The sequence below is a fragment of the Vipera ursinii genome (assembly GCF_947247035.1).
Source record: "Vipera ursinii genome assembly, chromosome: 1".
NCBI classification, from domain to species: Eukaryota; Metazoa; Chordata; class Lepidosauria; order Squamata; family Viperidae; genus Vipera; species Vipera ursinii.
This window is the reverse complement of record NC_139512.1, coordinates 330,881,995-330,909,024: the sequence shown is the minus strand read 5'-3', so window position 1 is coordinate 330,909,024 and position 27,030 is coordinate 330,881,995. Positions and strand designations below refer to the sequence as shown.

Genomic DNA, 27,030 nt, shown 5'->3' with positions numbered 1-27,030 from the left:
AGCGCCTTTCCCGAGGCCTCGCTCTATTTATGAGCTCCGATGAGCTTCCTCCGGGGCCGTCTGGGAAGCGGCCGGCCCCGCCTCGAGCGCGCCCTCCGTCCGTCCGTCCCTCCCTCCCTCGCCTCTTTGCCGGAGGGTGAGGCGCAGGTCGCGGGAAGGCGAAAGAGAGACGCGGGCAGAGCGAGCGGGCAGCCTTCCCTTCGCTCCCGAGTACGGGTGTAAGCGGGAAAACGGTGCCTCTGAGCGAGCGCCGAGTGCTGCCTGCTTTCGAAGGCTAAGGCTCGTCTTACGAGCCGCGATAGACGCCGGGCGACACCGTCCCCGGGCAGTTGGCACGCCCGGTAGCAACCTTCCTTCCCACTCCCCCACCTTGCAGCTTGGCGCCCTCCAGCTATTTTTATTTTTATTTTATTTTAATTCCATTTATATCCCGCCCTTCTGCGAAGACTCAGGGCGGCTTACAAGCTTAGCAGTAGCCTTCATTCTATTATATAGCCTTCATTCTATATTATTATTATTATTATTATTATTATTATTATTATTATTATTATTATTATTATTATTATTATTATTATTATTATTATTATTATTATTATTATTATTATTATTATTATTATTAGGGCTTTCACACACACACCCCCAGTGGCATTATTACAAAGTCAGCTTATTGCCCCCAACAATCTGGGTCCTCATTTTACCTACCTCGGAAGGATGGAAGGCTGAGTCAACCTTGAGCCTGGTGGGATGCGAACCTGCACTAATTATAGGCAGCTGGTGTTACTTAAGGAGGCATTAGCCCACTGCTCCACCAAGGCTCCTATAAAGAGCGAGGCCTCTCTTTTAATAGAAGTGAATCCCAGGGGGCTGTTACCCATCCCCAGATACTCACACCTACCGCATCCCTTCATTAGAAAGAACCACACATGCTCTTGTCTTAAGGTGTTGATCAGGGGGTCTTCAAACTTGGCCCTTTTATGACTTGTGGACTTCAACTCCCAGAATTCCTCAGCCAGCTTTGCTGGCTGAGGAATTCTGGGAGTTGAAGTCCACAAGTCATAAAAGGGCCAAGTTTGAAGACCCCTGACACAGGGTTGATAATGGTGATGTAGCCAACCAGGAAGGATGGGCAGAAGGAACTACAGAACCCAAACCCTGAAGGAAATACCGCAAAATCCTGGTGTTTGCTCTGTTTCCACCTACACCAGAATCACTAAATTTCTCCGGTTCGGCAACATGTCTCAGCTCCCAGATCTGAGAAAGGCATATATACAAAAAAAAAAAAAATCTGTCACTTTCTCTTAGCTTATTCATTCTTATTCCAGGTGAGCTTGCCCATATGACTGTGCACCTACTCACCTAGATTGCTAACTGAATCCATTTTCTGGGTTTACAGAATACATTGACAAATAAAATAGGGCTGGGTTAGGGTTCGAAAACTCTCTTTGCTGTCATCCTGTTGCCATCCAGATTTCTGCAGCTCAGAGCTGGTAAGCTGTTCCTTAAATTAACCCGAGTGGATTTACACAACATGCAAGCCACAAGAAATTGAACTAAGTCCAACACCACCCAAATATAGCATACTGTATGAAAAAAAGCATTAGGTAGTTATCTAGTTACGCATGTTGCAAAAATGTTGAGTTTATTTATGAAAACAAAATAAAAATAGGAGATGGGAAATACAGTCCTCCCCTTCCTCCCTGTTATTTCTTTGGATTGTATATTTTTTTTAATCAGAGTTATAGGGGTTTTAGATTTTCAATCAAGGATAATTTAATCTATTTTAATTGTTATTAACTTTTGTATTGTAATATTGTTTTAATTGCCTTGTGAACCGCCCTGGGTCCTACGGGAGAAGGGCGGTATATAAGTTCAATCAATCAATCAATCAATCAATATTCCTGTCAATAGAATGTCACATTGATATAAATGTATCCATCTACAAGACTCTCCCTTTAGGAATACATGAAGCTAAACACAGGTAGTTCTCAAGTCACAACCACAATTGAGCCCAAAATTTATGTTGCTAAGTGAAACATTTGTTAAGTGGGTTTGTCCCATGTTACGACTTTTCTTGCCATAGTTGTTAAGTGGATCGTTGTATTTGTTAAGTTAGTAACACCGTTGTTAAATGAATCTGGCTTCCCTATTGACTTTGCTTGTCAGAAGGTCGCAAAAGGTAATCACGTGACCCTGTGACACTGGAGCCGCCATAAATATGAATCACTTGCCAAGCATTGAATTTTGAACATGTGACCATGGGGATGCTGCACCAGTTGTATGTGTGAAAAAAGGTCATAAGTCACTTTTTTCAGTGCTGTTGTAACTTTGAACGGTCACTAAATGAACTGTTGCAAGTCGAGGACTACCTGTAACTTGCTCACTTCAAGTGACTTATGACCTTTTTTCACACATACAACTGGTGCAGCATCCCCATGGTCACATGTTCAAAATTCAATGCTTGGCAAGTGATTCATATTTATGGCGGCTCCAGTGTCACAGGGTCACGTGATTACCTTTTGCGACCTTCTGACATAGCGCCATAGAAATCTTTTGAAGTCCTTCCAGACAATTGCAAGGAATGACCCCGAGACATGATTCTTTCCCAAATACAGTTTAAGTATCAAGTTTAAACATAAAACTCTGTATGTTTTACATGTCAAATATTCTTTCCAAACTGAAGCAAATTATTGTAATAACACAATATAATTCAAGATGCACACAGAGAATGTTGGCTGGTGGCCCCCAGGGGGAGGGCCTTCTCTGTGGGCGCCCCGGCTCTGTGGAATCAACTGCCGGTTGAGCTCCGGATGGCACCGGATCTCCGCTCCTTCCGGCGCGGGTTAAAGACCCATTTATTTGAACAAGCTGGCCTGGCCTGATGGGGAGTTACTTAGGGTTTTAATATTTATATATATATATTTTATTGTTTTTACTTTGGGCAATAATTTAATTCTTTTTTAACTTTTGTATTTTTGTAGTTTTATGATATGCCCTGTTCACCGCCCTGAGTCCTTCGGGAGAAGGGCGGTATAAAAATTTAATAAAACCTAAACCTAAACCTTGTTGGTGTGGGCTATTGCTATTAGTGAGAGATGTTAAAATCTATCTTAAAATGATTTGGCTTTATTGGACAAATTGAGCACAAATCAATGTGCTTAGCAATATTTAATAATTAAATAAAAATAAATATATAAATATATATACACATATAAATATATAAATCATTTGGGCCGCTCTAAGGAGAGGTAGTTCCATACTTCTTGCAAACCCTCAAAATGGATAAATTTTATAATAGGTTAAACATATTGGGTGAATGCAGCTCATATTATTTGTTCAGTCCTTTTTAGTTCTGGCGTCATTGACAGATAACATGCAAAGAATGTAGAGTGGTTTCTGTTGACTGCTACTGTCTTGGCAGAAGCTTTTCCTATCGTTCTCATTTAACGTGTAGGATCAAATTGTCATAGGTTATGATGATAAGTACAGTATTTGATTCACTAATGTTCTCTTTCAAATCAGAAAGTTCAGTAAACCTTCCCTCTCCATTCCCCTCTTCTAAGTTTAGATTTCTTTGGGAGAGAAACTGGCACAGGTCAGGAGAATGCTGGTGTATTCGTGTCCTGCTCTTCACTGGAAGTTGGTTGCCAACCACAGAAGTCCAGTGTAGATCTTAAGATATTTACATTTGCCCCCAAACTGGACATTTATGTTTGCTGCTGCTTATGATGGTTAGGGCTGCAATCTCCAACTGGTTGATAGGGCATGCTGAGATTGAGGAGGGCATTAACTGTTTACTTTGGCAACTTCAAGCCTCTGTTATAACCAAGAAATTCAAATCTAAAAAACAACTATTTCCTTTAATTAGAAATAACTTTTGGATGATTTAGTCACATAAACAGCTCTCTCAACTTCTTTGAAGACCATTAAAGGTTGAGAGCTTGGTACTAAAATTAGTGTTTGTTTCCATCAATTAAAACTCCTTTGACCAGTGGCCAGCTCTGATTTTTAGCCTAAAAGGCTTAATTATGCTAAACTTAAATGTAAGGCCAGGTGCTTCCCCCTTCTTCCTTGTTGATGACTCTGCTGTGACCAATAAGTACAAAAGCTGCAATGTTTACAGGTCTTATATTTCCTTACTCGGACATTACATTGAATGGGGGTGGGGGTGGTAGAGTAATGTTAAATGTTCATAGGATTTTATACTGTTTACTAGGAGTGCACTGTATAGACGCACAGACAGGAAGGAGGAGAGAGAGAGTTTCAGCCATGAAGTTCAAGAAATGAAGTGCAGTAATTTATTTTAAAAAAAAAAAATTGGAAAGAAAAGTAAAATAGTTACCCTGAATTTCAGCTTGAGTGCCAGTGACTTACACAGAAACATCGGCCTATGTCTTGGAATATTATACAAGTGGTTGTTGACCCTCCCTGGTCTACCCCATAGCACTAGTCTTTCAAAGGAATGTTCCATCCAAGAACTATCCAGACCTTCTCAACCTTGGAAACTGTGTGGAAGATATGTGGACTTCATTCCTCATGCTGGCTGAATAATTCTGGGAGCTGAATCCATGTATCTTTAAGTTATACCATGTATCTTTAAGAAACACTAGAATAGGTGGGGAACCTTGGGTCTTTTATGACTTATGGACTTCAACTCCCAGAATTCCTGAAGTCCAACAAGTTATAAAAGAGCCAAGGTGCCCCACCCCTGCACTAGAAGAATCAAGTTTAGCGAGATTTTGCCACCTGCTGAGGCAAATGAATAACAGAATACTAGACTTGGAAGAGACTTTAGAGGTCTTCTAGTAGTTCAATCTCCCTGTTCAAGCAGGAAACCCTATATCATTTCAAACTGTTGTCCAATCTCTTCTTAAAAACTTCCAGTGTTGGAGCATCCACAACTTCTGGAGGAAAGTTGTTCCACTGATTCCACTTCTAATTGTCAGGAAGGCCTCAGGAACGAGTTCTGTTCAAAGATTGTGCCAGTAGAGCAGGGGTCTTCAACCTTGGCCCTTTTATGACCTGTGGACTTCAACTCCCAGAATTCTTCAGCCAGCCAGCCAAGTTTGAAGACCCCTGCAGTAGAGTATGAGGTACATTAGATGAAAATAATTTCCATAGATTTTTCTCAGCTGCCTATTAAATAGATTAAGATTTATTCACTTAGAGCCTCAGACCTCTGCTCACTCATATTAATCTCCTTTCAGAGAAATAAACTGTTAGTTTGGATACAGAAATAATTGTAATGAAGTATAAAAAAGCTTCTGGCACCTGGCCACATAGGTAAGGTACAAAAAAGCAGAAAATGTAGTCTAAGCCAGTTTTAGGTTATCTCATTGAGAAAGGCCGGATCTGCTAATCTTTTAGGAATCACAGCTCTTGGTTCATATTAGGTTGTTATTACTATATGGCCTTTGCTCATAACCTGATGTAGCAGTCAGAGAGGGAGAATCTAGAAGCAAAATAAGAAACTAAGGTATGTACCTCCGTAAACTCTTTGGGCTGGGGAGCTTGAACTTTATTGGCTGCTATGTAAGTTCTCCCCTTGTAAAAGTTGTTTTGTTCTAAGAAATATGGAAGATCTTCTGTTATGCAAGACTGGATATCTAATTTACATTTTTGAAAGAAAGCTACATCAAATAAGCTTGGGACTAAATTGGGGGAAAGAAAAGATCTGAAGTTATTATAAATCAGAGCAGAATAAAGCATACTGTACCTGACATACAAAAGATGATCTCCCAATCTTTTCCAAAAGAAGCAGCAAGTTTATAACCCTCCTATTCATACTGAATTTGTTTATTTTGTTGGCCTGGTACTTTATTTTCTACTTAGGATTGGACCTCTCTTTGTTAAAATTATTATACTTTGTATTTGTTTATGTTGGTGATCTAAAAAGAGACCAACTGAAGCAGAAAAAGAGCAGGAAAAAATAGCGTATCTACATTTGTGTATACTTATCAATTTCATTTAATAACACTTTTTATCCCTTATTTTTTCCTTTGGAATACTATAAAGAAAAAAGAAATCCACAGGCAATAACATAGCCAACAATGAGTTAGTAATTCAGGTCAAAAAGGATTAACAGGCAATGATCCACTATTTATTCTGGAAAAAAATCATAAATGCTTGTCATATATTGCTGATTTAATTTCCCTTTATATACCACCCAGTGTTACACAGAGTTGAGAAATCATATAAATTATTTAAATAAACAAACTATACCATGTTCTTTTGAAGTGTGTCAAGAAAACATGATATATGGATATTACAAGCCATGAATTAACTACTACATCTTCTCCATTTCCCCCCAAAAATCTCTGCCATAGGATTTATGAACATGAATGTCCATAGAAATACAGCAACTAGAGCAGATCATGAGAAGATTCAGGATTTCCTGAAAGAATTTCCAACCAACACCTCTCAATGAATTGCAATGAATCTTCCAAAAGGAGGGAATAGTATGGGGGGGGGAAACAAAGACAACAAATATTCATATGGTCCCCACTATGATTGTGGAAAACTAGTCTTTTCCCCCACTTCTTGGTTAAGGTGGATGGCAATTCTTTTATGGGGTGGGTTTTTAAAATTAATTTGAACATTTCCTCTTCTTGATACACATAATTTTTCTATTACCTTTACTGTTTTTTTTAATGTTGTATGCTTATGGAGCTGAAATAACTAAACAAATAAGGACCATGTCTGATTTATAAAATATTGTATGTTTATTTGGGTAAATGTGGAAATCTAAGTATATTTCACTGAAGTTAAACATGCAGATTTATATTAGCTGGAATATTTCTTCTTCAGCTTTATTCATTCAACATCTTCAGTTACATCCCAGTCTACTTTTTTTTTGCTCTTTTTCCTTCTCTTTGATTTTTGCTCTCCTAAATCATTATCATCCTTAGATATTTCAAAGGAACATTGTCCTGCCTTTTGAGAACCACTTTGAGATTCATTATAAATAAGACCACTGCTAGTTTCCCGATGCTTAGATTTCTTTTTCTTTTTCTTCTTTTGGGTGTCCACTTCATCTTTGCTTGAACCTAGTATCCCAGTGCAGATAATTTTTGGTTCTCCAGCCTCATCCTGTGCATGTTTGTGTCTTTTTTTCTTCTTTGTCTGGGATTCCAGACTCTCCAACTTCTCAGCCATCACTAGAGGAGAATTAGCTGACTCTGGTGTGATGCAATGTTGAGTTTTCTTCAGTTTTGTCATGCACATGGCAAAATATTCCTGCACGGTAAGAGTGCTGGTTACAGTATTGCTCCTATCTACTTGGTCAGGTGGCACAATCACTTCTTTTGAATCTTCCGCTGGAGAGCCTGTGCCAGCAGCATCAACCTGAGAATGAAAGAAGAGGGGGTAGAAATCAGGGGAGTAAACTGAGTAAGTGCATGTACCTCAGTCCAAACCTGCTTTATTTCCTGAAACAAGTCAGTCCTGCTTAGCTGAGCTCAGCACATGTCAGATCAGATGAAACCCAATATCCATACATGATGTACAGAAAGGACTTGTCAAATGTTCTACTTTTGCTGCTTATTTGGGAAGGCCAAATCTAAGGGGTTTGTTGAAGACTCAGTTGGCAGACGAATGTCTTTTTAAGCAACAAGTTATACACCCAATAAGAATGGGATAGCCTTTTATTTCACAGAGCAAACTCGGTAAAAATAAACATAGTAATCCTGTAAAGACAGACCGACTCAAGAGCTGGAATACTCAACACTGCAAATCACTTAAAAAAATTCCTAAGGAGAATTTACTTTTAAGTACCCCAAGAATCACTAATGGAATTTGAAGAGCAACATTATTTTTGTTCCACTGGACTTGGTCCTTGGAGTGCATATTCATTAGGAAGTTGCCTTTTCACGCAACTACTGATCAGGCAGATGTCCACAGTCTCCCTTAACTGAATCTCAATTACATACACTTGAAAGCAGCCAGTGGTGTACCTGAAGGGCAGATTATAATGAGCCATAAGATGTGAATTTTAAATAATTCAACATTTTAATGAACTTCAGAATGCGACAGTATAAATCACATCCAACAGAAGAAGTAATTGATTTCATAAACACTACATGGAGTTCCCAGTATGATATGGGCTTGAAAACATTTTACTTCAAATAGTTGGATATCCTGTATTATTGTCTCATATTACCCTGAGGAGAGTGATAGGTATGTACGTATGAATGAGGATGTGCCTCTTTAGCCATTATCCAGAATGAAGGATCTCTTTCTCACATCTCTCACAATATGAGAGATCATTCTGGGTATACTGCAGGAAGACGTTTTCTCTGCACTTGGTATCATGTGTTCTCATTTCACTGGCAAATGGAATCACAATTTCCCCTAACATCCTACAATTGCCCTGATGTATTAATTCATACTAGAATTACATATTCTAATTTACAACGATTGAGAAAATGCAACTGGAGACTGATCACTGAGGTAATATGAATATTCCTTTTATACAGTTCAAAGATCTCATCTTATGATGTCTTGTTCAGTCTTAAGTTCCAGCTGGTTTCAGGTTGGGATGCTGTGAATTCCTACTGCACTGTCATAAATACTATATAACATCACCTTTTCCCTAAAAATCAAATCAAAACAATATGTACATATGTGTGAAGAGACAATTGTCCTTTTCTACATCTCTTTTCTATGGCAGGCCTAATTATACCAGAAGCTCATTTTTGTCACTTTCTACATCCCCATTCATGATGGAACAGAAAGGAAAAATCTCAATCTTCTCAGAGAAGACATTGGCTACTAACAGAGCAAGCAAGCTCCTTCAGAAAAGAACTTGTGCCTTACAAAGTTTTGTCTAGCCACTTCCTCATTCTTTCTCCTGTGACAAACAAAAACTTTTTTAAACAAAACAAACAAAAATCTTAGTTTTCATCTTGTGAACTTAAACAACGTGCCATTTAAAAGTTGTGAACCATGAAAAGATGTTGAGACTCTAGAAAGAGTACAGAGAAGAGCAACAAAGATGATTAGAGGTCTGGAGGCTAAAACATATAAGGAACGGCTGCTGGAATTGGGTATGTCTAGTTTAATGAAGAGAAGGACGAGGGTGGACATGATAGCAGTCTTCCAATATCTCAGGGGTTGCCACAAAGAGGAGGGACTCAAGCTATTCTCCAAAGCGCCTGAAGGCAGGACAAGAAGCAATGGATGGAAACTAACCAAGGAGAGAAGCAACTTAGAACTAAGGAGAAACTTCCTGACAGTTAGAACAATTAATCAGTGGAACAACCTGCCTCTAGAAGCTGTGAATGCTCCAACACTGGAAGTTTTTAAGAAGAGACTGGACAGCCATTTGTCCGAAATGGTATAGGGTTTCCTGCCTGAGCAGGGGGTTGGACTAGATGACCTCCAAGGTCCCGTACAACTTCTTCTTCTTCTTCTTCTTCTTCTTCTTCTTCTTCTTCTTCTTCTTCTTCTTCTTCTTCTTCTTCTTCTTCTTCTTCTTCTTCTTCTTATTATTATTATTATTATTATTATTATTATTATTATTATTATTATTAATATTATTATGACACAACCAAAATTAAGTACTACCTAGTTTCAGCAGGAAAGAATTATTCGTTTGGGTTTTTCTTGAAATAAAAAAAAATAACATTTTAATAAAAGCATGAGTGATATTTGTGGAAGTAAGCCTCCTTGATTTCTACCTTTCTCTAATATATTTATGCAAAGAAGAAACATCAATTTGGAGTGTATCTTTTGGATAAAGCATAGGTGTGCAAGCAGGCGCAAAAATATTTTGATTCTCCCTTTCTTTTTTCATTATATTCTGACTACAGAAAAAAATCATCAATGGCTGTCACCAAAGTTTGCTTCACCTGAGTAAAAGAACCTTTAGTATTTTATATATTAAAATGTTTCCCCCCCCAAAAAAAAATAGCATTGTGAGTTAAATCATAATTGAGCATAAGGTGAAAGGTACAAAGACAAGAATATTAAGCTAGAAGCACAGAATATTAAATCAGTTCTAAGTCAGTAACCAGACACATGCACTGTTGCCTAAAATGGAGAAGTTCAGAGAAACCCATGATGCCTACAGACAAGAACGCAGGCTAAACCACTCCTGTACTGACAGGAATTTTAATAACCACGGGCCACTGAACACAAAGTTAGCAGGGCATGGAGACAGGTAAAGGCAGTGTCAGCCCCAAAGCAAACTCACACACCGCATTTCGGGGACACTGATGGAGAACCGTTAATCATTTGGAAAAGCTAGGTGCCAGGAACACTCCCAACTGCTTCGCATGACCAACTTTCTCTTTGGAACCCTAGAAACCAGGGAAAAACAATGATGGTGATCTGAACAGTGTTGTCAGATTAAATCGGCTGCTATTTACATCAGGAAAAAATGTACTAATTGGAGTCTGCCACCAAGAGGTGAGTGAAAAGGAGGAGTGGCCCCTTATCCATTGAGATGTTCCTTGTCTATCCTCAAACCTTGCTATGTCTTCGGTGTTCATTCTTGACACCAAATCATTAAAATCTGGGGCCTTTTTTGCCCGGTTGCTACCCAGAGGCAGCAGCTCAGAAATGTTATCTCCAATCCTTTTTTTTTGGTGCCCAAAGAGCAAGAAGAAGTCCTATGTGCTTTCTTAAGACATGCAATATGGTAGATTCTAAAGAGCAGGCAACTACAAGAAGCAGGGAGCATCTGTTGAATCTGAAATGACCAAGTGGGTTCATAAAAGTTATAGCTGATAATGAAATGATAGATTTGCATAGAGGTATGGAGAACTGTTTCAGAGAAGATGTGAAAGGATGAGGAGACTCAGGTTCCTGATGAAAAATAGTAATCCCTTCTTAGATAAGAAACAGCTTCCTTTTATGTGGATGCTAAAGAATGTCCTTGTAAGTTTTTAGTATCAGCTTTGTAGAAAGATTCAAAAAGTCTATAAATCAAATATTTAAAACCATCAAAGAATAATATACGGTATAGACAAAATTGGTAGGATAGCCCTGTAGTAAGCCTACTAACTGGGTACATAACTTCATTAACTTGTAAAGCTATTCCTTGATATTGTCAAATAATTTAGTTTGAAATATAAAATGTGCAATTAGTTGAAATGCTTTTAAACAGTAATTCAATTAGCCATTATATAAAAAACAGAGCTACCCTATGATAATGATTCACTATGATAAACTATGGTATTAAAACTGAACAGAACTTCATGAGTTTTATGGCTTGGGGGATATCTGAGGGAACACCTGCTGCCGGCATCAAGTTCCCTTCGTCCAGTGCGCTCCCACAGGGAGGGTCTCCTCAGGGTGCCACTGGTAAGAGATTGCCGGTGGACGACACCCAGGGATAGGGCCTTCTCAGTGGGGGCGCCTGCCCTTTGGAACCAGCTGCCAGTGGAGCTGAGGACTGCCCCCGACAGTTCATTCCGCCGGGACCTGGCTGAGGATTAATCTTATTTTAACTGGGGTTTTATTTATACAGGGACAAATTTAATTTTTTTTAAACTTGTTTTTAACTTTTGTATTTTGGTTTTTAATTACCCTGTAAACCGCCCTGAGTCCTTCGGGAAAGGGCGGTATATAAATGTAATAAAAATAAATATATATATATATATATACTGGTTTCCCTTTCATTTAAGTAATAGGAAAATGGACTCACTGTGATTCTTGAACCGATTATTATAACATTTTTGGAAGGGATTGCATGTTTTTTTCAGTTTCAAATATTTCTCTGAACATATATGTACCATAAAAACTAAACTTTCCTCAATACAAATAGCGGACTATAATGAACACAATCCTATGAAAATGAAGCATTTATTCAGCCCCTATATTAGATGAAAATTTGAATTGTACATCCCCTATAAAGGTAGTCCTTGATTTACGACCACAATTGAGCCCAACATTTATGATGCTAAGCAAGACAGTTGTTAAGTGATTTTTTCCCCCCATTTTATGACATTTCTTGCCACAGTTAAGTGAATCTGGCTTCCCCATTGACTTTGCTTGTCAGGTTGCAAAAAGAGATCACACGACCGTGAGACACTACAGTGATCATAAATATGAGTCAGTTGCCAAGTGTCTGAATTTTGTTCACATGACCATGGGGATGTTGCAACTGTCGTAAGTGTGAAAAACAGTCATAAATCACTTCTTTCAGTGACTTGTTATAACTTCAAACAGTCACTAAATGAATTGTTGTAAGTTGAACATTACCGACATTAAGAGGAATTAAAGATGTCTAAAGCATCTTTAAACAATCATTAATAATATGTAGATACTTCATCTATTCCATGTGATGGAGTAGGTGGCAGAACAGATTTCAAAACTTAAGATTTTTTTTATTCATATCCAGCTATAAGTGTGATATCCCACAATATAAATTTATAAAATATTCAGGTTTTTTGGGAACTGTATTTAAAAGAGGTCCAACCAGAAAAAAAGTAAAAGCAAGATGTTATGCTTTACAGTAGAAATAGGGACTTGTTACCTATAATCTAGAACAGGCATGTCAAACTCGCGACGTCATGTGACGTCGCGCGACGTATCGGAACTTTTTCCCAATGCCGAAAATGGGATGGGCGCTGTTTCTCCGTGACGCTCCAGCCCACGGGCCGGCAGTTTGACACCCCTGATCTAGAAGTTAGATTCCAATTCCCCATGGTCAGAAGTGGTGGAAACTGCAATGCAACAATAGCTAAATTGCCCCAGAAGCCTCCACTCATCCTTTGCAAAAAGATGTCAGCTGAGAGAAGCAAATAAGAAATGCATCTGATAGGACTTGACTTCAAAATAAGCAAGATATGGTACTTCCCAATACTCTATACCAAAGACTAATTTAATTAAAAAATGTTGGTGAAAATAATAGATGGGGGAAAAGAACAAAACCCTATTAAAATAAGGTGAAGAGAATAAAATAAGGGGGAAAATGCCCTAATAATAATCTGTGTTAAGATAGCCATGGCTTGTGGGATGAGAGTAGAGTAGAAAAGTAGATTGTCAAGATAAAATGGCTTGGAAAAAATGATGTCAGTCCGAGCTTGGAAAAACCCTGAAGACGGAAAAGAATTCCAGCACAGATTATAGGAGGAAGCTGTGTCAACAAGTGAAAGGGCCGGGCTTCTCAGGGATGAGGAAACGATGCTGCTTTTGAAATTGGGAATAACTGGCACTTTCAGGAATTTTCATTTGTAATGTTCAAGAGTTGGGATAGGGAAATAATAATATAATTTAGTGATGGGGGAATAATACTTTTTTTCCCCAACTTGTATGTCGAATAAGCTTTTTCTAAAAAAAATGTTCACTGCAGAATTAACATCACAGTTTGTAGCTGGGAAAGAGTGTAATTAGTGTCACACAGTCCAATCAATCTGACTCCAGGTTAGCAACAGAAACAGGTAGTTCCTGCTTTGCAGACAATGAAGGAAAAGAGGCCAAGCTTATGAGAAATCTCAGGTAACCAATAGCTTACCTATAAATGCAGAAATAGTCCCTATTTGTTCAAGAGTAAGTTGGGAACTACAAACCAGTCCCAAATAGCTAAAATGAAAGTCAATGCACCCAGATCTGCAATTTTTCTCTCTATTTATTGAAGAGAAAAATGTGGAGCTACAATTTATAGTAGTAACTGCCCCTCAATGGAAATTCTGGAAAAGCTTATTTTGCCTCCTTATAAAAACACCCATCTCTGCTTTCTAATGTGACTGACCAATTGATAAAAGGAAGTGCAAAAGCAGGATGGGAAGGTAGAGTTCTTTCCTGCAATAATGGTCTCTCAACCTAGAAATCACATCCATTCATCAGACTAATGGATAGGAGTAGCCTTTATCTCCACCATGTGTTTTTTTCCCTAAGCCCCTTTGCTTCTAATTGAAAAGCATCCTGCATCAAAAAATTTTCTTAAATTACATATGTACTGTGTGAAGATATCCCTTCTTTTTCTCTGTCCTGAATCTCCTGCCAACAGATTCAATGGACAACTTCAGATTCTAACATTAAAGGCAAAAGAAGAAGAAAATAATCTCCATATATTTGATAGATCTCTCCTTTATGTCATTCCCTTGACCGCCTATCCTGAGATGTGACATCATAATTACGTGATTTGTTACTCTGTTTCCCTTTTGGCAACCAATCACGGCAACCAAGACAATTCAATGAAGCACAGCGTAATGGAAAAAGTTAAGCTCCCTGGGTTGTTTCAAAGGAGACCTCAACATGCAGAACATTTTGTTTTGACTGCAGAAGGCTTAGAGAGCACCATCACATACATCTTTTTAGCAAATCTAAAATACAGAGGCAACATGGCCAACACGTTGAAGTCCAAAATAAGCAGAAGACCTGCCCAACAGACTGCCAGGAGTTGAAGGTGATTAACAAATCAATTATTTGGCATAAAAATTTAATAAATAAAATAATTAACAAAGCCCAGAGTAACGGGAAATACAAGATGCTAAATTGTGTGAATGCATGTGTATGTAAATATGCTCATTTATTTTTCTGATTTGTTGCACAGTCAGCCAGATGTTCAGACTGGATTTGGCTTATTACTATTATTATCGTTATTATTAAAAATTATATATCACCCATCTCCCCACAAGGTGACTCCAGACAGCTTATAAGTTATAAAAACAAGTGAAAAATAATTAAAATATTAACAGATTAAAATGATAGACATTAAAATATTACAGGTAGTCCTCGACATGACCACAATTAAAGACGAAAATTTCTGTTGCTAAGCAAGACAGTTGCTAAGTGAGTTTTGTCCCATTTTACGACCTTTCTTGCCACAGTTGTTAAGTGAATTAGTGCACTCGTTATTAAGTGAATCAGACTTCCCCATTGACTTTGCTTGTCAGAAAGTCGCAAAAGGTGATCACTTGACCCTGGGATACTGCAACCGTCATAAATATGACCAGTTGTCAACCAGTTGAATTTTAATCACTTGACCGTGGATGCTGTGTAACAGATGTAAGAGTGAAAATTGGTCATAAGCCACTTTTTACAGTGCTGCTGTAACTCTGAACGGTCACTAAATGGAACTGTTGTAAGTCGAGGACTACCTATATTAAAAACTGTATTAAAAGGATCAAGAGTTGGATGGGATGGGGATGAGGTCTTCTTACCCGGTCAGCCAGCCCCTCGGGGTCCCAGCCAAACTGACAAAGCCAGGATTTAATGCTCTTCCGGAATGCCGAAGGGGAGAGAGTAGCTCTCACCTCCGTGGTAGACTGTTACACAGGGATGGGGCCATGATAGTAAAAGCTCTTCTCCTTGATTTATTTTATTTTTTTATTTTAATTCCATTTATATCCCGCCCTTCTCCGAAGACTCAGGGCGGCTTACAAGCTTAGCAGTAGCCTTCATTCTATGTATATGCCTGCTTATTAGGGCTTTCACACACCCCGCAAGCGGCATTATTACAAAGTCAGCTTAATTGCCCCCAACAATCTGGGTCCTCATTTTACCAACCTGGGAAGGATGGAAGGCTGAGTCAACCTTGAGCCTGGTGGGATGCGAACCTGCACTAATTGCAGGCAGCTGGTGTTACTTAAGGAGGCATTAGCCCACTGCTCCACCAAGGCTCTCCCACCTGTTTCAATTCCTTAGCAGATGGGATCCATAGCAGGCCTGTTCTGCTGGCATGAGTGGGGTGGGTTTGTCCCATTAGAAAGAGATGGCTCCTCAGATACCCTGGACCCAGGCCATGTACTGTAGGGCTTTAAAGTTAACAACCAAGTCCTTGAACTGGCTAACTGAAACTGGCAACCAATGCAGCTTGCGCAGTAACAGTGTTATATGTGCAGTCTTAGGGGTTCCCAGGATTGTGTGCGTCACTGCATTCTGCATCAGCTGCAGCTTCTGAATACTTTTCAAGGGTAGCTCTATGTAGAACATGTTGCAGTAATCCACTCGAGATAGGACTAGGGCACAGGTCTGCAACCCGCGGCTCCGGAGCCACATGCGGCTCTTTCAGCCGTCTCCTGCGGCTCCCAGTCTTCTGCTGTGTGTAGTCCAAAAAAAAAGTGGGACTAAAAAAGTTTGTTCAATCAATTCAAATATAAAGGGTAGGTGCATATCTCGCCTTGGCTCCACTCTTCAGTCAAACCCTGTTCTGCGCATGCGCGCATGTACGCGCATGCGCACACATTTTTTGCGGCTCCCAGTCTTCTGCTGTGTGTAGTCCAAAAAAAAAAGTGGGACTAAAAAAGTTTGTTCAATCAATTCAAATATAAAGGGTAGGTGCATATCTTGCCTTGGCTCCACTCTTCAGTCAAACCCTGTTCTGCGCATGCGCGCATGTACGCGCATGCGCACACATTTTTTGCGGCTCCCAGTCTTCTGCTGTGTGTAGTCCAAAAAAAAAAGTGGGACTAAAAAAGTTTGTTCAATCAATTCAAATATAAAGGGTAGGTGCATATCTCTCCTTGGCTCCACTCTTCAGTCAAACCCTGTTCTGCGCATGCGCGCATGTACGCACATGCGCACACATTTTTTGCGGCTCCCAGTTTTTCCTTTTGTGAGGGAACCGGTTCCGAGTGGCTCTTTCACTGTTTCAGGTTGCTGACTCCTGGACTAGGGCATGAGTGGGCCTCATGCACTGGGCCTCATGATCCAGATAATGGCACAACTGGTGCACAATACGAAGTTGCAGAAAGATCCTCTTAGCCACAACTCTACTCTTTGAGCAGGAGTTGTGCATTCACATGTATGATTTAAAACAAGAAGTCTTAAAAACAACTCGTGGTGCTCAAATATGGCAACTTACAAAACTTATAAAGTTTTCAGATTGCTCCATGTACAAACTGTTCCTACAAAAGGAAAACTGGGATGCAAAAAAGGCTTGATGTACTTTGTGTATAGAAAAGACCCAAGGTTTGCATCTCCTCTGAATCTCCAATCAATTTTGCTACATGATCTAGAGACATATGCATGCTACAACTTTAAGCGACAACATTCTGCTCACAAATGATAGCTCCAAAGGGAGGGAGGAAGCAAGCCCTCCTGTTTGCTCCATTATAAAATATTACAGGCATGCCTTGGCAAAAGGAAATTGCATCTTCTGGTAGTACATGCCCAAAGGCATGGCTTGGGAATGGAGTCAGATGTAAACCCAAGTCAAGCAGATTCTGTTTGTTCAATGCAAAGATCATCCTGGGACACGCAATTCCTTTGGGATATTCATCTCTGGAAGGCTGGTGTCATTTCCATAAAAGTTTAGGACTCTGTCCTGCAGGATTAACTTGAATCAACAGGTGACACAAAGATAAATAAGGAGAGAAAAACACCACAAATTTTACTAATTTGTGGACAGAAATAGGGAAAGACTATGCCTTCTTCTTGCTATACTGGGAGAGCTATCCCATATTTTACTAATTGGCTCTTTTGGTCTGATCAGCTTCTTATTAGAGAAATTTGAATGGGAGATATAAATCCACAGTTGACAGCCATGTAGGCAGTCTAAGGTTCAATCCTGAGAATCTCCCATTTATAAGATGACGACCCTGGAGTGCCATTGCAAATCAGAGTATACTGGGTTTAATGCATAAATAATCTGACTGGAATCCAGCAATTTGTTAAGTAAATTATACAAGTTTTAGAAAAATTAACTAAATTGTTTCATTTGGGCATCTTCCAGTGTGTGAATTTCAATTAATGAAATTCCTGAGAAATGTGATGATGGGGCCATACATCTGGAAGGCAATCAGGTGCGGGGTGGCTGAATAATAAGACAGCACATAGTAACAGAGGATTACTTCAGAACCTGCTCTAGTAGTTCTTTTTGTAGGATGAAGGATTATGAGGTATGATGCAATTGTCTCAATCAAGTAGGGATCACTGGAAGAGGCTTACTTAGAAAACAGGCTAAAATTTGCTCAGTGGAAGAGGATGTTCCGTCACAAGATGGAAGAGAAGGGAGGCTCATCGTATTAAACTGTAGGTGACACAAAGCAACTACTGGCAAATTTGGATAGACTTCCAAATGCCATAATACCACATCAGCCCATCTCACTCATTCAGGCAGGGAAGGCATGCTATAGACTCCGTCCGTCAGACAATTCTGACTGGCAGAGTCAAGGAAGAGGGCCTTTCCTGCTGCTGCTCCTGCTTTGAGGAACATCTTGCCCCCAGAGGTGAGGAAAGCCCCCAATCTCTTGGCTTTCTGCAAAGGGGTCAAAACCTGTTGTGTAGCCTTGCGTGGAAGACATGGGCGGAGACAGCCATGGGGATGGCTAGTCCTGTTGTGTAGCCTTGCGTGGAAGACATGGGCGGACACAGCCATGGGGATGGCTAGTCTCATGAGAACCACCACCACCTGGATTAGCAACTCTTAGTCTCCCCTACTTTCAATTTTATAATGTTTTACATTTTTAATCTTAAATAATTCTAAAATGTTTCATTGTATCGATTAAATTGTACACCATCAGAGCCCCTCTGTAAGAGATGGCAGCTAATAAGTTTGATAAATAAATAAATAAATAAATAACCAACCTAAACAATCCTGTTTTATACTATGTTAACATTTGCTGACTTGCCACTCTTAGATTATAGGATTTGTTAGATTTTTGGTTTGTTTTTTTTAAAAATCCCATCTTTATTATTTTATAAGTAGTGCAAAGATTTTCCCCATAACAGCCCTGTGAGGTGGGTTGGACTAAGAAAGAGTGATGGGCCCAAAGTCATCCAGCCATCTTTCATGGCTCAGGTGGGACTAGAATTCAGTCTCCTGGTTTCTAGGACTGCTTGCAAAAAGAGAGCAATTAAGAATTCAGCAGCAATTTGCAATCCTAAATACTAATCTCTGTTCATACAATAAAAGACCAGCAACTCTGAATGTGCTAGTTAGGCAAAATATAGGTTTCTCCTTCCATTACAACACTGCAATGTTGGCAAAGGTGAGGAAAGGTGTGCTGTCTAAAGATGCCTGAAAACAAACTTTGGCAGTTCTCTATCCATAGCAAGTAACTAGAGTCTTTTCCCAACTCTGAAACCATTCAGCTTCTAAGCAAGTATTGGTTTGAAAACTGCTGCCTTTTCTATGCTTTTTTCTGCCGTCCCAAAGTAACGGAATAGCAGAAATAATCAAATATTCTGAAAGATGAGCTAAATCCAACAGCTACAAATCATTCTAAAGCAGTTTCACCTGATCTGGCACTTCTAGGTATATTAGGGCAATGAGTCCCAGAATTCTCAGCAGAACTAAAATGAAAATCTACCTCTTCCTATGACCTTGGAGAGCACCTGCTATGGATGTAAACAATACTGCCTCACGATAACATGGCTTCAGATGTTTTGCTGTCACAAAATCAGCTGGGTAATCTTGGGCCAGCCACTATCTCTCAGCCTGAGGAAGAAGGCAAGGGCAAACATTTCTGAAAAACCTTGCCAAGAAAACTGCAGGGACTTGTCCAAGCAGTTGCCAGGAGTCAATACTGACTCAAAGGCGCACGCGCGTGCACACACACACACGCACAAAAAAACCCCAAATTAAAACAAAACTCTTAAAACTCAGCACTCAGGTAACAGTTGTTTCCCATTTTATCAATCCACACTGAGTGTGAACAAAGAAATGATTGTCCGGTTGGGTCCCGAAGGTGCTTTTTCAAAAAGCAATTAGACTTTGTTTTTCCTTGAAGATGTTTCACTTCTTATCCAAGAAGCCTCTTCAGTTCTGTCATAAATATGAACCAGTTGCCAAGCATCTAAATCTTGATCACATGATCATGGGGATGCCACAAAGGTCATAACTATGAAAAACGGTTGTAAGTCACGTTTTCATTGCCGTTGTAACTTTGATCACTAAATGAACTGTTGTAAGTCGAGAACTACCTGTACTGTAGAGAGAGGGAGGGAGAGGGAGAAGAGCGTGCCTTTCCCTGCTTAACTTCTTTTTAAACTAAGAAATTGGCATGCTGAAATTACACTGGTTTAAAATAAAATATAACTGCAGGTTTTTAGCTGCCCTCCCCAGTTGTTATCAGAAATTTTCATGCACAAAATCCAAAACAAAACACAAAACATTCCCCCCTCATTTCCTGAATAAGGAGTGCCCCACTTTCACCTCCCCAGCCTCTGAAGTTGTGCAGGAGAAGGCTCTTGCCCTGTAGACGGTATGGCCCCCTGTTTGAAGTCCTAGCTGTTGGGAGATGGTCAGTTTACGTCTCCTGATACTAGTACAGGAAAAGGATGCACTCTCAGCAGCCCATGTGCTCCACTGAGATAAGCACAGAGCTTTCTGTCCCGGAGCCTTATCGGCTTTTCCGGCTACTCTGCAACACAGACATCACACCAAAACTGGCAAACCAAGTTTTTCCTCATATACACTGAGGAGGGAGAGAGGTGCAAAGAAATCTCACCAATCAAAAGCTAGCATATACGGATGCGTGTACATATGAATGTGCGCGCACACTCATACTTTGTCTGCATTTGAGTTGCTGCAGAGTAATGTGGAGGACATAGCCAGTGTTAACTAGTCTTTGAGGATTCATCTGGCTGTTTCTCATGTGTAGCTACAGCCAATAAGTACCTGGCATGCTTATGAGCAAGCAACAAGTCCTTCTTGAAACTTCAATTCTCCACAGTCAAGCTGTTGTCTTATTTAACCCAACCAGCCATGTCGCTTTCTTCCTGATCTGTTATCACTTGCATCATCCAAGAAACAGAAGAGAATGTGTATTTGGCAAGGTATTTTGTCTTTGTATGTGTGCATTCACATGTATGGCTGCCAATATACCACCTGACAAAGTATGTGCCTCTTCAGATCAGATAATTTATCTCTTCATGGTCCAAACCTGCTGTTAAGAGCATAAGGAAGTTCTAATAAAAATCTATTTATCGATCATTATTCATGACTGCAATTATCTTTTGCTACTGCCCCTTGATTTAGGTCTCTAATTCCTGGAATGATTTATTTCAGTAAAGCTTCCTCCCAAATTCAAATGCTCAAAACAATACACACACCAAAGCAAAGGGCAAATGTTTGGCCTCACAACAGCAATTCTGCATTAACATGCAAAGGAGAAAAAAAGAAAACTTGTCTAAAATTAAAACACAGACACACCCAGCTGTCCCCCACATCTATCAGCATATATTTTTAGATACAAGCCACACACTAACCTTTGAGATGATCTTTTCGAATGGATGCATTGCAAATGAGCTTTCTTTTCCTCTCTGCCTTTCTCATCAACAGCTACCCTCTTCCTTTGGGCTGTATGTGAATCGTCTCCTTTCCTGATCTTTGCTACCATAGCAGCTTTTCAACTACACTATTTTGTACGGAAGGCCTGACAATCAGCAAACCTTGCCTGCACCTTTTTTTTCTGAACCAAAACAACTTTCTGCACCCATCTGTACTAGTTTTCATTTTACTTTTAAAAATTGGGAAAGGCAAAGGGAACCAAACTGTATTGGCTGGGATGTCACATAATCAGGCTAAAAATGAATATATACCACATCCAATTACATGTATCTTTAACTGTAAAAAAAAGAATGGGAGGGAGGGAGAGACTGTACAACAGCGGCCCCCCCAACCTTTTGGGCACCAGGGACTGGTATTGTGGAAGGCAGTTTTTCTGTGGACTGGGGGGGCATGGTTTCATGTGCTACATGGATCCTGCACATGCGTGGAGGAGGCTTTACTTGCTTCTGTGACCTTGTTCCTAGTGGGCCGCAGACCAGTGCCAATCCACGGCCTGAGGATCCCTGTTGTACAAGATATATTGCAATAATAGGTAATATTGGACTAGACAGAACTATTGTTTTATTGAACCTGACAGCAACTTTGTGGTTACAAATTGCTTGATCCCTAAATATGGAATATCTATCCCAGCATTAAAACAATGGCTGGAAAAACTCATACACAAAGGGCCACGAGCTGACTTATAAATCATTTAATATGGCCAATTTTCTATTTTTGTTTGTCCATTCATGACCTGCAGTGATGTGTTATCACTGAATATCCATCAATTACATATGTAATGTGTGAAATTTAACTAGCTGTTCCTATATAATATACTGTTTTAGAAATAAAGTCCTCTGGATTTAACAGGGATCATGCCTAACTTAAGATATGAATAATTTCTTTGCACCCCATACAGCCATTACTTCATAGGAACAAAGAGGTGCATCAAAATTTAAAAGAAATGAGAATAATATATTTTCTCTGCCTATGAAGAGAAATAAAAAATGCAAGACTGTGATTTTTCCCCCCTGCTATGAATCTAATATGTTTACTTCTAGATATTAAGAGACCAGGACAGGAAAAGTTTGGAACATCAGCCAAGAAAGAGTTCCAAAAAGAAGCCAGCCAATTTTTAAAGACATTCTTTGTAAGCAATAGCAGCAGGAGTTAGCAAAGCATTTGTCTCTGGGGAACAATAAAATAAACACAAGAGGGTGCAATTAGCCTGTGGTGGCCAAACAAGTGTCTATGTGCATATGCGGGAAAGTGAACATACGTATGTCATAGTTATTCCCTTAATTGATGAAGAATATTTTTGACATTAGGCCCTACCAAAAAATGGGAGAAAGGGGGGAAAAAGTTACCCCATCCCTAGCTCATTTATTGGGAATTACTGTATTTTTCTGTTTATAAGACACACCCTTGTATAAGACGCTCTGGCATGCGAGTTCCAAGCTTACACCAAACAAAGTCAGTCCTAGCGCTCTAAATAGATGCCTCCCGGCCAGCCCCACCCACCTAACCAGCATCAGACACGATGAGCATGCATAGTCGGTTCACAGCAGCTGCCTTCTGACCCTGGTAAACAAACTGGCGTGAGCACCGGCATGACAGCAAGGCAAGGGAAGCGAAGGCAGGTTTTAAACTCCCCGTTTCTCCGCGCCAATCAGCTATTCGGCGCAGCACCGAACAGCTGAGCCGGCAAATCTGGAAGTTCAGCTGGCCGCTATTATCGAGCAGGACAGCCTCGCAGCTGCGTTCCACAGGGTCCCCAGCCAGCATACAGGCACGAGTAAGGGAAAGGGCTGCTACTGTCATCCATGCTGCTGGTCCCATCCGCTGCCTCCGGACGCCGCCATCTAATGAACTTGTCCCCTCTCCCCTTCCGTCAGTGGCAAGCCCACAGGGGCTTGACACCTGCACCAGGCGCACGGCAGCGGCATGTAAAGAACCCACACAGGCATGCCCTGGGCTGCGGAGGTTATCATTATTTTTACGTGTATAAGATGCTGCACTTGTATAAGATGCACCTGATTTTTGAACAGGGTGTTTGCAGGAAAAAATAGCGTCTTATACACGGAAAAATGCGGTGGTAAAAAACCCCAAAAGGCTTTTGAGTATCGGGTAAAGATGAAATCAAGCTCTGAATGAGCTTCATAATGAGACTGTGCAAAATGTTGATCTATTTTTAAAACAGAGGCCACAAAGAAAAACGCCCTCTTCCTTGTCCCCCACAAACATCCTTCAGTGAGCAGATGTGTGTTGGAAATACTACTCCCTAGGCAAAAAGCCTCAGGCTTAACCTTCAGGGTTTTTGATTTGACTCTGAGATTATGGAAAGGGGGCAGAAAATACTGAATCAGATGGGCCCATTTGTCCAAAGATCTTCTTTTATAAGAGGAAAAAATGCTACCAAATTCCCAACTATCAAGATCCAGTCAATGGCTCAAGGCAACATGAGAATACAGTTGGGGTATGAAAAATGTAACTGCTTATTAAATAAGCAGGTACATTTCCCTATATACTGAATATAGTCACTGCCAGTGTTAAAAGATATTTGGCTTTCCAATTTGTTCCTTTATACCCGAGATGGATTTATAAATGCTGTGGTAAAGGAGGACAGCAAGTGCAAAACCTCTACCACTTTCAGAGCTTTTACCTTTATCTGTTTATTACAATTAAGTCAGAAATGAACTTTCTCTTTTTTCTTGGTCACTGTTGAAAACATGTTATTGTATTATAGGGACCATTACACTCATCTAGTCATGTAATTCTTTAACAAAACATAGATTGGCATGCTGTCTGATGAAAAATACTATTATCATCCTCATTATGATGTGACAAAGAAACAAGTAAACAATGGATAAAATATCATAAGATTGAAGGTCTTGCATCAGAAGATTTTGACGATTTTAACCAAGTTTAGCTTTTTGATTTGTTTTAAACTTTTTTTTTTGTCCATGGCATATGAAATCAGCTATGGTGTCCACTGGACCTCGCCTTCCCCCAATGTAGTTTTCCTCCTATGTGAAATTAGGAAAACAAAGTTTAGAGGAGGGGCTTTATTTTTTGCTCAAGTCCAATTCCTCTCTTAACTTCAACTGCAAGCTGTCTCCAGCACTGACCACTTTACTTGACCTTCAAGTAAAGGTTCGTCCTTTATTTCTGCCACAGTGGCCAGCCTAGTTTCATTCTTCGTATCATTTCTTTTCTAAGTTTCAGCTTTTTGCATACCCAAAAGTTAAAAAAAACAACAACCCCAAACTAACAGCTACAAACATCAAAGTCCTCCCTAATTATTATCTCCCCCTTTCGAAATGTGACAATATAAATCTTAGGCTGACAACCTAGGGAGATTTTTTTAAAAAAAGAAATGTCTAGCGTCATACCAATTCCTGTGCCTGGTAGCTAATCTGGAAGAAAGGTGTCTAAAACATCTCCTGAAGGAACAGAAACCCAATTTATCCAAAGCAAGTTTTCTTCTTCATGCCCATTTCGGGGGGGGGGGGGGGAGGGGAAGCAAGGAGAGAACTGTGCCAATAAATAATTGGCAAAGAAAAGTGTTGGAAGGTGATTTTTTTTCCCTCCCACCACCAATGATTAATGTGAATTTTGTTTTCCTAATACTTAGTCAAAAGACAGAGTAATGTGGCTTCCTTTAAAAAAAACACCTAACTTCTGGGCAATGCGACGATAGCAAAAAGGGGGAAAAAAGAACGCTTGACCAGGCCCATAAATTATAAAGCATTAACACCCTACTGCCACCCGGATCTCTTGACGCATGAAAAGTGACAATCCACCTGGCACTTCCAAGATTTGCGTAACTCACTTGGCATAAGTTGAATTTTACCTTTGACATTTAATAGTTTGGTTCTTTCATTACCCTTGGTCTTCTGGTATGGCCAAAACCAATATTGACCAAAGCCAAGCTTAACCACATGCACTGATGTGTTGTAGAAACCCTCTGCATAAAGTGAAGTGAAGTGAAGTAGTTAATAAATAAATACAGTTGCTACATTTTCAAGGTATTTTGAAGACTACCATCCGCCGCTCCTGCTTTGGAAGTTAGATGGCTTGTACTGGGCCTTTCTTCTGCAAGTTGCTTAGGATGCTGATGCAGCACACATCTCACCAAATGCTACCAACCAACTTTGACCATTGAACAAATATTTCAATCCAGGCCCTTTCTGGTCCAGATATTCATTATTCCACAACATTGCTTTTCTATACATCATAGAGCTTTTTACTACAATCTTCCCCCAGTACCATTTAGATATGCTGAATAAGACCTCTAAAACTTTCAGATAATGTGGTCATGTACGCTCAGAATTAAAAATTCAGCACATAAGTCTATTGTACATTTCTTGATTTAGATTTAGGCTTGAACAAAGAAAATAACAAAGTATTTCATTGGGAGATGCCAATTATTTTTACACCTGAATTTAAGTTACCTACGCATAGTATTTTTTTTTAAACTCCTCCTTTCATCATACTATGAAAAGAGGGGAAGGAAAAATTACTTTGCTGCCTGCAAGGGTTGATTAGAGGAGCCTCAGATGCAATGAATACATGTCATAGAGTCAACAGCTCAAATGATGCATTAAGTACAAATTGTCAGAACTGGAGCTACTACTTCACTTTACAAGCAGCAACTGATTTGCACAGGCAAATTCCACTCCTTCCCCTGCTCTCTGACCTCAGCTTCCTGAGACACAAAAATCCACTTTGAAATTCTTCTCACACTCTGACATACCCAGCTTAGCACTCTTCAAATAGAACAAGCTTCCCCCAACAATGATTTTCTAAAATAATTGTATCTTTCTTGTCCCTTACACTTCTGACTTTTAGGGGGAGTCCCACATCCATTTTTCTCTGAAGGAAACATGCAGTATCTATCGGTGAAGTGCTTCATGTCACAAAAAATTCTGAGACATTAATTTGTGGGGCCTCCTCCCTATATCACAAGAATTGGAAAAGTGACCTCCAAAGCAGATGATCAGGAACTAATGGCAGATCTTCTGGGTGAGATATGAGGCTTCAAAATAATCTGATTCTCAAGGTTTTGAAACAACAAGGTATTTTTTAAAAGAACTTTATAGGCATTGTGCAAATTTGGGATTGAGTGGTCCTTTTCAGTTTGATCTGCTGGTAGGTTATAGGAACCTCTCCCGGATATGGTAGCATTACAGGAGGAGAGAGAATCATAAAGACAGTTTTTGAGAATTCCAAAGCTTTTTAAAAGTGATCAGGAATGAGTTTGTTTCAGAGACACCTTATGCACTAATTTCCAGCTCTAGTTTGAAATTATTTACATAAAAAAATATGCAGCCAACAATCAGCAGGTTTGCCACTGACTTTGTGGTACATTGTCTGTTTATTTCTGACAGGCAAACCAGAGAGGTCACTTAATTCACATTAACTCAATCTATCTGGTACAAGAGAACAATGGAAATGGGCAGGGGGAAATCAAACTCAGCCAGTCTGGTAAAAGTAGCCCTGCCCCCTTTGTACATGTACTATGATGTGGCATGCACAACCAAAAGGGGTAGAGCTTGTGGCATGGCACAGCTTTTAATAGTTTGATCAAAGCCATGAAAACTGGACAACCAAAGAGATGGAGGGAGATCAATAGGTGGAAAGAGAGCTCATTTTATTTTGTGGTATATTGTCTGTGCCACAAAATTTCCTGGTTTACCATTCAGTTTCAGCACACAGTCCCTGGGGGCTTTGGGATCCATAGATGAGGCAAGAAAGGGTTATATGCAGGCTGTGGAGATAATTGCTTCTCTCTTTGCCAAAATAGTTGTTGTTGTGTTGTTGTTGTTGTTAGTTGCGAAGTCGTGTCCGACCCATCGCGACCCTATGGA

General features: G+C 39.8%; 1 protein-coding gene across 1 annotated transcript in view; it reads right to left on the bottom strand.

Moving 5' to 3' along the window:
* Positions 1 to 6,695: 6,695 nt before the first annotated feature.
* The window catches only part of PINX1 (PIN2 (TERF1) interacting telomerase inhibitor 1), a 40,855-nt gene continuing 20,520 nt past the window's right edge, over positions 6,696 to 27,030 (bottom strand). Inside the window, 2 exon segments of the mRNA XM_083374815.1 lie at positions 6,696 to 6,850; positions 6,853 to 7,341. Of these exon segments, the coding sequence (XP_083230941.1) occupies positions 6,824 to 6,850; positions 6,853 to 7,341 (516 nt within the window). The 3' untranslated portion in view covers positions 6,696 to 6,823.